The sequence below is a fragment of the Oncorhynchus gorbuscha genome, linkage group LG14 (genome assembly GCF_021184085.1).
Source record: "Oncorhynchus gorbuscha isolate QuinsamMale2020 ecotype Even-year linkage group LG14, OgorEven_v1.0, whole genome shotgun sequence".
Taxonomy (NCBI): domain Eukaryota; kingdom Metazoa; phylum Chordata; class Actinopteri; order Salmoniformes; family Salmonidae; genus Oncorhynchus; species Oncorhynchus gorbuscha.
The window spans coordinates 13,883,718-13,895,625 of record NC_060186.1 but is presented as its reverse complement, the minus strand read 5'-3'; the positions used below and the strand labels follow the sequence as shown (position 1 = coordinate 13,895,625).

The 11,908-nt window shown below is 48.1% G+C and overlaps 1 protein-coding gene across 5 annotated transcripts in view; it reads left to right on the top strand.

Moving 5' to 3' along the window:
* The first annotated feature begins 3,666 nt into the window (after window positions 1-3,666).
* Window positions 3,667-11,908, top strand: part of LOC123994482 — a 99,537-nt gene continuing 91,295 nt past the window's right edge. For 2 of the 5 annotated variants that reach the window (XM_046297117.1, XM_046297115.1), the window contains exon 1: window positions 3,710-4,102. In XM_046297117.1, the coding sequence (XP_046153073.1) occupies window positions 3,845-4,102 (258 nt within the window). In that variant the 5' untranslated portion in view covers window positions 3,710-3,844. Of the gene's footprint in view, window positions 4,103-11,908 lie in introns of all 5 variants that reach the window. The other 3 variants (XM_046297118.1, XM_046297116.1, XM_046297114.1) reach the window with 3 other exon arrangements.

Here is an 11,908-nt window from a genome sequence, read left to right as displayed (position 1 = left end):
GGCGCTCGGTGAGTGGGGGTACTGTCATGTTTGTCATTTATTGTCATGTCTTGTCCCTGTGCTCCCCATGCTATTCGTTTCCCTCTGCTGGTCTTGTTTGGTTCTATCCCTCTCTCTCCCCCTCCCCCTTTCACTCTCTCGCTCTCTCTTCTCTCTGTCGTTCCGTTCCTGCTCCCAGCTGTTCCTATTCCCCTAATCATCATTTAGCCTTCCCACACCTGTTCCCGATCCTTTCCCCTGATTAGACTCCCTATTTATTCCTTTGTGTTCCGTTCCTGTGCCGTCGGTTCCTTGTTTTGTATTCCATGCTGTTATTGCGTTTCGCCCTGTCCTGTCGTGTTTTTTGCCGTGATTGTGTATCACCCTGTCCTGTCGTGTTTTGTGCCTTCTTCAGACGCTGCGTGTGAGCAGGTGTCTCAGTGGACTACGGCCTGCGCCTACCCGAAGCGACCTGCAGTCTGTGGCCGCTTCTCCAGTTGTTTTCCCCTCTACTATCTAGAGGATTTCAGTTATTTGGTTTTGAGCATTAATAAACTCTGTTTCTGTTAAGTCGCGTTTGGGTCCTCCTTCACCTGCATGACACACACTCTCTCTTTTCTCCTTTCTCTTTCTTTCTCTCTTTTTTTTATCTCCCTTTCTTCCTGATTATTACCCTCATACACATGTGTCCAACTTGTACTGAATAGGTGAGGGCCTGTTGACCAGCATTTTGGGTTTCTTGAATACCACTCTTTCTTATAGGCCTACTTTGTGCCAGTGTGCCAGTTTTGCACCAGCTGTTTCCTTGGTGGGGACACTCACAGAATAGTTTTTGAATATGTAATTTTGACCCAATATGGGTGTTAATGTAAGCAGCTTTGTGTATTGATGAATATAGACTAGTGAATAGTGACCCTGTCTATGAGGAGGATGTGCATGGCTGTGGATAGTATTGATGGTTGTTACTAGGCAGAACAAGGGGCCTTGCCCAGTGGGAGAGAGGTCATTAATATTGAAATGCTGGGTCCATATTGAGAGAGAGGACACTAATGGAGGAATACGGAGACCATATTGTGCAGTGTGTCACAGGGCTAAGCTGACAGATTGATGAGATGAGGGAAAAACGTTGATACCGAGAGGGGCGGCCCAGTGTGGTGCCCCAGGCTGAGCAGGGACCAGGAGCTGGAGGGAGCCTGGGGAGCAGGGTTCCCCTCAGTCCTGCTGGGCAGAGGTCATAGTCCCCCTTTGATTCACAGCCCTGCTGCCAACAATGGGCAGCACAGAGTGGGCAGGCCTCTCTCCCTTAGAACAGCGTGAATGTGCTTGTATTGGTATTTTTATGGGGCTTTGTCAGGGCTTTGTGTGTTTGCGCGTGTAATGTGTGTATATGCATGTTTTGTGAGTGAATGTGCTGGGGATGCTATTGCCTTAGCAACTCTTTATTTGACATCTGATTCTAAACAGGTTAAAAACATTATTATAAACTGGGTGGTTCGAGCCCTGAAGGCTGATTGGCAGACAGCCGTGGTATATCTGACCGTATACCACAGATATGACAAAAGTTATATTTTCTGCTCTAATTGCATTGGTAACCAGTTTATAATAGCAATAAGGCACCTCAGGGGTTTGTGATATATACCACGGCTAAGGTCTGTATCCAGGCACTCCACGTTGCCCTTAGACATGTTTTTTGGCCATATCCCGCACCCCTTGGGCCTTATTGCTTAATTACCTTGTTTTTTAAAAACCATTACATTAAGTCAATTATAAGACGTGTTGTTTAGCATTTCTATGTGCTTTCAGGTTCTTATAATAAAGGGTTTGGGAACAGAACAGTAGATGACAAAGTGGTAATAATGCTGTAACAGGCAGACCCTCAAAATGAAGTGTTACCCCATTAGTTCAACACTTAAACTGTGGATTGCAATGGAGTATCAATCTTGTTATGGATCTGACGTCAGATCAGTTGTGGTGTGTCATTTAGAAGAAAAAACGCCAGTTCAATTCAGGGCATTCAGACAAGCATAATATAAAGGTGATATAACTATAATAATGATATAAGCTATATCAAAGAAAATAACCCATTATCGTAAAAAAGTGTTGAGACATCACAGCACGAAGCAGACTGCCAGTGACTTATCCCAGGCTGTGCTTCCCTTTACAATGCATCTCCAAGCAGTGTCTTAGCAACTGGCATTGTGACATCTGGATTACCCAAGGTGCATTGCAGAGACCCCTGTTGGGCAGAACGGAGGGAGCCAAGGGGAGAGTGTGCTTTAGGAAGGGACCTGTATAGGCAGGGTCAGGAGCTCAGATACACCCATGAAGCTTTAGTCTGTCCGAAACAACTCATTTCCTTATTGAGTTCATATGGGAAAAGACTTTTGTCTAAAATGTAAACTTCTACAAAGTTAGTGGACGGTGCTTATGAAAGGAAAACAGCTTTACAAGAACTTGTGTTGCATTTCTCAGCTTTTTATCAGTTTGAAAAGAGCTTCTACCAGACATACATTTCAGAAAGGCTGTCAAAGATATCCAACAACCTAAAAGATAGCTTGTGTGTGTCAGTGTGTGTTTAAATGTCTCTTGTCACTAGGGGCAACGGTTACCGTTACTCTCTGGTTTGGGGTTTGTTAATATGTCACTACTGTTTTTTACAAAAATGTCCTCTCAAAACAAATTCTAAGTTAAAAAACATCCAACTGAAGACAGACACACTCTAGATAATCAGCTTTGATTGATAGGTCTCTGTTTAGAACAAACACAGGCACATACACATTTACACATTCACACGTATGAGGTCTGATTTGGGGAATTGATAGAGTCCATTGTTTCCACATAGCTTGGTCTCTATATCCCATGTAATGTAATTATGGCTAGGAGATGTATGCTTATAGCAGCCCAGAATGTGATCCATGTCTATTCTCTGTATTTGGGCTGAAAAGCTCTCTGTCCAGCTGTTTGTATTTTCTGGCGTGTGTGTGTGTGTGTGTGTGTGTGTGTGTGTGTGTGTGTGTGTGTGTGTGTGTGTGTGTGTGTGTGTGTGTGTGTGTGTGTGTGTGTGTGTGTGTGTGTGTGTGTGTGTGTGTGTGTGTGTGTGTGTGTGTGTGTGTGTGTGTGTGTGTGTGTGTGTGTGTGTGTGTGTGTGTGTGTGTGTGTGTGTGCGTGTGTGTGTGCGCGTGTGTGTGTGTGTGTGTGTGTGTGTGTGTGTGTGTGTGTGTGTGTGTGTGTGTGTGTGTGTGTGTGTGTGTGTGTGTGTGTGTGTGTGTGTGTGTGTGTGTGTGTGTGTGTGTGTGTGTGTGTGTGTGTGTGCGTGTGTGTGTGTGTGTGTTCGTGTGTGTGTGTGTGTGTGTGTGTGTGTGTGTGTGTGTGTGTGTGTGTGTGTGTGTGTGTGTGTGTGTGTGTGTGTGTGTGTGTGTGTGTGTGTGTGTGTGTGTGTGTGTGTGTGTGTGTGTGTGTGTGTGTGTGTGTGTGTGGTTGGGTGGGTGGACGATTTTCATTAATGGCTTTGGAGGCTCACAGGGCCCGTCTGACCCAAATGTGAAGGACATATAAGAAAACATGAAATGTGTGTAAATGTGCCTTAAAGTTATGGTGAAAAGTCAACTCTGCGTTCGTAGGTATTATATTACATTAATCTATTTTTACTCTGGGAATATCATGCACCAGTGACTTAGACTGGTTTAACAAGGTGGTAATTATTAACAGCAATAATCCCCATATGACAGTTTCAGTCCCCCACAGGAAGGTATTTCATTCTCTTCCTCCCCATGTCCATTCAGTCGCTGCAAGAGTGAGGTAGCTATATCAACATCATGGAGAAATAGCATATTTTGTAGTATGAGCCATATGAATTGACCTGTAGATGTCACATTGTCCTCTCAGTCGGGCGACAGAGAGGGGATGTAAGCTACAGTTTAATAGAGAGGTCGGAGAGATTAGTTCAGGGGATATGTGGGTCATTGAGAACGGGCGAGGGCCAGAGCCTTGCTGGGGGAACAGACTGGACAGAGAACAGCAGGACCAGAATAACCATCCCACCAGGCTCCTGGCCCGGCCCAGACATCCAGTCAACACCATCACCTGGCAACATGGCTCCTGCACAGCACTCCACCAGGACAGGGTGAGTCTGGCCACCGAGCCCTCCTCTTAATCAACAGCAGAATGGACTAAAGCCAGACCTCTCCCATATCCCAAATGAAAAACACGTCAAACTATGTTCAATGAGTCCCACGGTGAGAACATGAGAGAGAAGAGCTGTAAGACCTGAGCATCTGTTCACCTCTTTGACACTAACGAATGTTAAGTTGGTTAGCCGGTGGTGTGCCACCGTCCCAGAGGTCATTGTGACCGGGGTGGCAGAGGGATGCTGGCTTTGTGTCCAGCCACCCGGTGAGGGGCCGAAAATGTCTGGAACGCTAACTCCTGCTCACACAATCACCAGCGCCAATGGTAGCCATATTGATCCTCTGTGCTACCAGATTAAAGTATAAAGAGAGCTCTGTCCTGCCAGTGGGGGTCCCCTCTGACTCCCAGAGGTCACTTCGGGGTCATGGAGCCCTTGCAGCCCCCTGACCCACAACCAAATGTGTACACACACCAGAGGCAGGACACAGACCTTGCAGGGATGAACCCCATTAAACAGGACCGGTTGGATGCTCACATTCAGCTCTCATTATAGCTGACCCTGGGCTTCCTCTTTTGGATCTGGCTGCTCTCTGGTTTAGTCTCTAATTTGAACCTGGTCCGGTCCATGCTGGGGATCTAACCCTGCTCTTTTGTGTGGGCGTAATAGGTTTGCCTTGTGCATGATTGTCTTCTGAACCCGATCTCCACGTCCGCGGTGCCATCTTGCGTCGTATAATGGTCTCATTGTCTTCCGACACCTGTGGTTCCTCCAGTGCGCGCTTAGTGTGTTGTCCTTGTCTTTTGTGTTGCTATGGTAGTCCTTTGTGTTGCTATGGTAGTCCTTTGTGTACGACATTGCTGAATTGAGTGTGCGACATTGCTGAATTACTGCGGCGTGTATTTACAATATTATTTTGCGTTTCTGTCTGTAGTTCTGTCTGTAGTATCAGTTCTCATGAGGCTTGTGTGTGTGTGTGTGTGTGTGTGTGTGTGTGTGTGTGTGTGTGTGTGTGTGTGTGTGTGTGTGTGTGTGTGTGTGTGTGTGTGTGTGTGTGTGTGTGTGTGTGTGTGTGTGTGTGTGTGTGTGTGTGTGTGTGTGTGTGTGTGTGTGTGTGTGTGTGTGTGTGTGTGTGCTCCCTAATGCAATCATATGTCCTTGTATTGGCCCTTTATTGCTGACCTCAACAGGATGCTCTGATCAGGATGCTCTGATCCCTGGTTCTCTGTTCGCTGTGCTGCAGCCTTGATTAAACGTTGATGAAATGCCTATTAATGTACGCTGGCTCACAGAGAGGGTGTAATCAGGTGAAAGTGAATTAATAAAACATCCCGTCTCGTACTCAGGAGAGGAGAAAGGGATCCCCTGAGAAACACAGGCAGATGGCCACAAATCTGAGAAGACAAGGGAAAGTGGGATGGGAGAAAGAGGGTAGAGAGGAGACAGAGAGGGTAGAGGGAGCGAGACCAGCCACCACTTTGGTGATTATCCCTTCATTGGTAATTTGATCTCCCCTTTTCCACCTACTCGTTATTGATAAGCTCCCAACATATTTCCCCCTTTGACTGCCACTGGACTAGCAAGTCAGCATTTCCTGCCCTCTGAGGCCAGGAGCCTGGCAGCCCACGCTGCGGCCATGCAATGGTAAACAGCCCCCCCCTGGCAGGAAGTGCCTGAGGTCTGTGGAGAGGAGCGGTGGGGGGCGTCCTTGAGACACAAGCTAGTGGAAACTCCATCTGCCAGGAATCTACCTAATCTCATCATCTGAATTAGGGTTTGATCCCAGGCTGTGTCACAACCGGCTGTGACCGTGAGGCTCATAGGCCCAGGGCCCTCCAGGGTAGGGGGGTTTTGACCGTTAGGGCTTTCCTTGGCTCATTGTACTCTAGCGACTCCTTGTGACAGGATCGGGCGTCTGCGAGCTGACTCCGGTCATCAGTCGAACAGTGTTTCCTACGACACGTTGTTGCGGCTGACATCCGGGTTAAGCGAGCAGTGTGATAAGAAGTAGTCGGCCAGGCGGGTCATGTTTCAGAGGACTCCACCTTCGCAATCGCCTCTTCTGAGCCCATTGAGGAGTTGCAGAGATGAGCCAAGGGACCTAATTCAGGGAGAAAACAGGGTATAAAAAAAATATGCTTGTGGCCCTACTACCCTGAACATGCTTGTTAGTGGTTAGTGCTGGGACGGGAGACCGCCTGGGAATACCAGGTGCCGGAAGCTAAAAGAAAAGAGTAATAAATGAATAATATAAACGTAAATGATGAAAAGGATAGATTGATCAGATTGGAATGACTCCACTTCCCTGCCATGTTCACTGGGGTGTAGTTTTACACCATTAATATGACATGTAATTACTGTCTGTGTGCCTTCTTGCCGTCTGGCTCAACTCTCATGTTTAGTAACAGGCTCAGGGCTCAGGGCCTCTCCCAGCAGCACAGTTCATGACTGGGAATGAGCTCTGGTCCTTATTCATTACAGCACTGTTCTAGTAGTCTGGTGAAATTGGACATATTTGGTAGCTGAGCAAAAGGAGTCTGGGTAAAACACTATGCACCATACATCCCCCTTTCCCCTTCCTGTCCTCCTCTTGTCCTCTCTTTTCTCTATTCCCAGTGTGATTTGCAATTATCCCCAACTCACAATTCCCCCATCCACTGCCATCCTCTGGTGTGTAAATGTACTGGGTTTCACATTCAATGTGGAATTAGTGTCAACAAGGTCATCGTGTCCTAACCAATGCATTCACAATTTATGGGGAAATTGGTTGTTGTCCATCTCCTGGTCGCCCTGGGCCGACTGGGAGCACTGGCGGCGCTGGACAGACAGGAGACTCCGGCAGCGCAGGAGAGGAGAAAGGCTCTGGCTGCGCTAAACAGGCGGGAGACTCCGATAGCGCAGGAGAGAAGAACAGCTCTGGCTGCGCTAAACAGGCGAGGCGCACTGGAGGCCTGGTGCGTGGTGCTGGAACTGGTGGTACTGGCGCGAGGACACGCACAGGAAGCCTGGTGCTGGGAGCTGCTACCGGAGGACTGGTGTGTAGAAGTGGCTCTGGATAGACCGGACAGTGCAGGCGCACTGGAGCTCTTGAGCACCGAGCCTGCCCAAGCTTACCTGGCTCGATGCCCACTCTAGCCCGGCCAATAGGAAGGGCTGGTATGTGCCGCAGCTGGCTCTGCACCCGCACTGGAAACACCGTGCGCTCCATAGCATAACACGGTGCCTGCCCGGTCTCTGTAGCCCAACGGTGAGCACAGGGAGTATGCGCAGGTATCCTACCTGGCATAACTATTCTCCCTTCTAGCCCCCCCCCCCAATAATTTTTTTGGGGTGACTTTCCGGTTTCCAACAGCGTCGCCTTGCTGCTTCCTCATACCTGCGCCTCTCCGCTTTAGCTGCTTCTATTTCCTCCTTGGGACGGCGATATTCTCCCGGCTGCGCCCAGGGTCCTTTTCCGTCTAATTCCTCCTCCCATGTCCAAATCTCCAAATGGTGCAGTCTCTCCCACTGCAACTGCTCTTCACGATTAACAGGGAGAGTAGGCTCAGGTCTGACTCCTGACTCAGCCACTCTCTCTCTGCGCTTTCCCCCGTTACTTTCGGTTTTCGCTCTGTATAGCCGTGCTTTCCTTTTCGACTCCATACGTCTATAGCCCTCTTCGCATTGCTGTAGGGAATCCCAGGCGGGCTCCTGCACTCGCTCTGGGTCGGCCGCCCACCTGTCGATTTCTTCCCACGTAGTATACTACATGCTTCTGCTGTCCATAACGTCCTCCTTCAGATCCTGCCAGTTCACACGCTGCTCGGTCTGTGAGTGGTGGGTGTTTCTGTAACATTGTTTGTCTGTTGAATGAAGAGAGTCAGACCGAAATGCAGCGTGTAGGTTACTCATGACTTTAATGAAAATAATCGCAGTACATGAAATAACTGTATAAGAAAGCAACAAACGAAACGTGAAACCTATTACAGCCTATCTGGTGACTACAACACTAAGACAGGAACAAACACCCACAAAATACAACGTGAAAGTCAGGCTGTCTAAATACGGTTCTCAAACAGAGACAACGACAAGCACCTGACTCTGATTGAGAATCGCCCCAGGCAGCCAAGCCTAACTAGACACACCCCTAATCAGCCGCAATCCCAAATAATACAAACCCCAATACGAATACAACAAATACAACATATAAACCCATGTCACACCCTGGCTACCCAAACATATACCAAAAACACAAAATATAATGACCAAGGCGTGACAAAACGTTGTTTAGAATCAATCCTCAAGGTGTTTTTCACATATCTATCAATGATAAATCATTCGTGGCAGTTGACTTTCTCCTCTGAAGAAAATGGAACGTACATGGACCTGGAGATTACGCAATAATTTAGATGGAGGACACCTGGTAAATGTAGTCTCTTATGGTCAATCTTCCAATGATATGCCTACAAATACGTCACAATGCTGCAGACACCTTGGGGAAACGACAGAAAGTGCAGGCTCATTTCTGGGGCATTCACAGCCATGTAAGTAGACATTGGAACACAGGGCATTCAAAATCTGGACCATTTCCTGTATGAAATTTCATCTTGGTTTCGCCTGTAGCATTAGTTCTGGGGCACTCACAGATAATATCTTTGCAGTTTTGGAAACGTCAGTGTTTTTTCTTTCCAAAGCTGTCAATTACATGCATAGTCGAGCATCTTTTTGTGACAAAACATCTTGTTTAAAACGGGAACGTTTTTTATCCAAAAATTAAAAGAGCGCCCCCTATCTCGAAGAAGTTCATGACTGAGCATATTGTGGTGTGTTTTTCTAATAATTTGACTTGTTTAAGAATATTGTCCGATATAATGTCTGTCATCATCTGTAGAGGTGATGTTCATTGTTGCACAGAGCAGGAGAGGCCCATACATACAAAGGCTACTTGTCACTCCAGGACTTGGAGATGGGTAGTGTCATGTTTTGTCATTTATTATCTTGTCTTGTCCCTGTGCTTCCCATTCTATTCGTTTCCCTCTGCTGGTCTTATTAGGTTCTTTCCCTCTTTCTATCCCTCTCTCTCCCCCTCCCTCTCTCACTCTCTCGCTCTCTCTTCTCTCTATCGTTCCGTTCCTGCTCCCAGCTGTTCCTATTCCCCTAATCAATCATTTAGTCTTCCCACACCTGTTCCCGATCCTTTCCCCTGATTAGAGTCCCTATTTCTTCCTTTGTGTTCCGTTCCTGTCCTGTCGGTTCCTTGTCTAGAATTCACCGTGCTGTGTTTGTGTATCGCCCTGTCGTGTCGTGTTTTCCTCAGATGCTGCGTGGTGAGCAGGTGTCTGAGTCTGTCTGGTTCAAGTGCCTTCCCGAGGCAACCTGCTGTTCACCTGCTGTTCAAGATCGAGTCTCCAGTTTGTCCTCGTCATTTCGAGTGAAAGTTGTGTTTTTTGTTTGTATTTACTTTACTGGATTAAAGACTCTGTTTTCGCCAAGTCGCTTTTGGGTCCTCTTTCACCTGCATGACAGAAGGAACCGACCAAGGAATGGACCCAGCGACTTCAGACGCTCGTTACACTGCCGTCGAGATCCAAGGAGCCATGCTCGGCAGACACGAGCAGGAATTGTCTGCTGCTCGCCATGCCGTGGAGAACCTGGCCGCTCAGGTTTCCGACCTCTCTGGACAGTTCCAGAGTCTACGTCTCGTGCCACCTGTTACTTCCTGGCCTGCCGAGCCTCCAGAACCTAGGGTTAATAACCCACCTTGCTACTCCGGGCAGCCCACTGAGTGCCGCTCCTTTCTCACGCAGTGTGAGATTGTGTTCTCTCTCCAACCCAACACATACTCTAGAGAGAGAGCTCGGGTTGCTTACGTCATTTCACTCCTTACTGGCCGGGCTCGAGAATGGGGCACAGCTATCTGGGAGGCAAGGGCTGATTGCTCTAACAAGTTCCAGAACTTTAAAGAGGAGATGATTCGGGTTTTTGACCGTTCAGTTTTTGGTAGGGAGGCTTCTAGGGCCCTGGCTTCCTTATGCCAAGGTGAACGGTCCATAACGGATTATTCTATTGAGTTTCGCACTCTTGCTGCCTCTAGTGAGTGGAACGAGCCGGCGCTGCTCGCTCGTTTTCTGGAGGGACTCCACGCAGTGGTTAAGGATGAGATTCTCTCCCGGGAGGTTCCTTCAGATGTGGACTCTTTGATTGCTCTCGCCATCCGCATAGAACGACGGGTAGATCTTCGTCACCGGGCTCGTGGAAGAGAGCTCGCATCAACGGTGTTTCCCTGCTCCGCATCGCAACCATCTCCCTCCTCTGGCTCAGAGTCTGAGCCCATGCAGCTGGGAGGGATTCGCATCTCGACTAAGGAGAGGGAACGGAGGATCACCAACCGCCTGTGCCTCTATTGCGGAGTTGCTGGACATTTTGTTAATTCATGTCCAGTAAAAGCCAGAGCTCATCTGTAAGCGGAGGGCTACAGGTGAGCGCAACTACTCAAGTCTCTCCATCAAGATCCTGTACTACTTTGTCGGTCCATCTACGCTGGACCGGTTCGGGTGCTACATGTAGTGCCTTGATAGACTCTGGGGCTGAGGGTTGTTTCATGGACGAAGCATGGGTTCGGAAACATGACATTCCTTTCAGAGAGTTAGAGAAGCCTACGCCCATGTTCGCCTTAGATGGTAGTCATCTTCCCAGTATCAGATTTGAGACACTACCTTTAACCCTCACAGTATCTGGTAACCACAGTGAGACTATTTCTTTTTTGATTTTTCGTTCACCGTTTACACCTGTTGTTTTGGGTCATCCCTGGCTAGTATGTCATAATCCTTCTATTAATTGGTCTAGTAATTCTATCCTATCCTGGAACGTTTCTTGTCATGTGAAGTGTTTAATGTCTGCCATCCCTCCCGTTTCTTCTGTCCCTACTTCTCAGGAGGAACCTGGCGATTTGACAGGAGTGCCGGAGGAATATCATGATCTGCGCACGGTCTTCAGTCGGTCCCGAGCCAACTCCCTTCCTCCTCACCGGTCGTATGATTGTAGTATTGATCTCCTTCCGGGGACCACTCCTCCTCGGGGTAGACTATACTCTCTGTCGGCTCCCGAACGTAAGGCTCTCGAGGATTATTTGTCTGTGTCTCTTGACGCCGGTACCATAGTGCCTTCTTCCTCTCCGGCCGGGGCGGGGTTCTTTTTGTTAAGAAGAAGGACGGTACTCTGCGCCCCTGCGTGGATTATCGAGGGCTGAATGACATAACGGTTAAGAATCGTTATCCGCTTCCCCTTATGTCATCAGCCTTCGAGATTCTGCAGGGAGCCAGGTGCTTTACTAAGTTGGACCTTCGTAACGCTTACCATCTCGTGCGCATCAGAGAGGGGGACGAGTGGAAAACGGCGTTTAACACTCCGTTAGGGCATTTTGAGTACCGGGTTCTGCCGTTTGGTCTCGCCAATGCGCCAGCTGTTTTTCAGGCATTAGTTAATGATGTTCTGAGAGACATGCTGAACATCTTTGTTTTTGTCTATCTTGACGATATCCTGATTTTTTCTCCGTCACTCGAGATTCATGTTCAGCACGTTCGACGTGTTCTACAGCGCCTTTTAGAGAATTGTCTCTACGTAAAGTCTGAGAAGTGCTCTTTTCATGTCTCCTCCGTTACTTTTCTCGGTTCCGTTATTTCCGCTGAAGGCATTCAGATGGATTCCGCTAAGGTCCAAGCTGTCAGTGATTGGCCCGTTCCAAGGTCACGTGTCGAGTTGCAGCGCTTTTTAGGTTTCGCTAATTTCTATCGGCGTTTCATTCGTAATTTCGGTCAAGTTGCT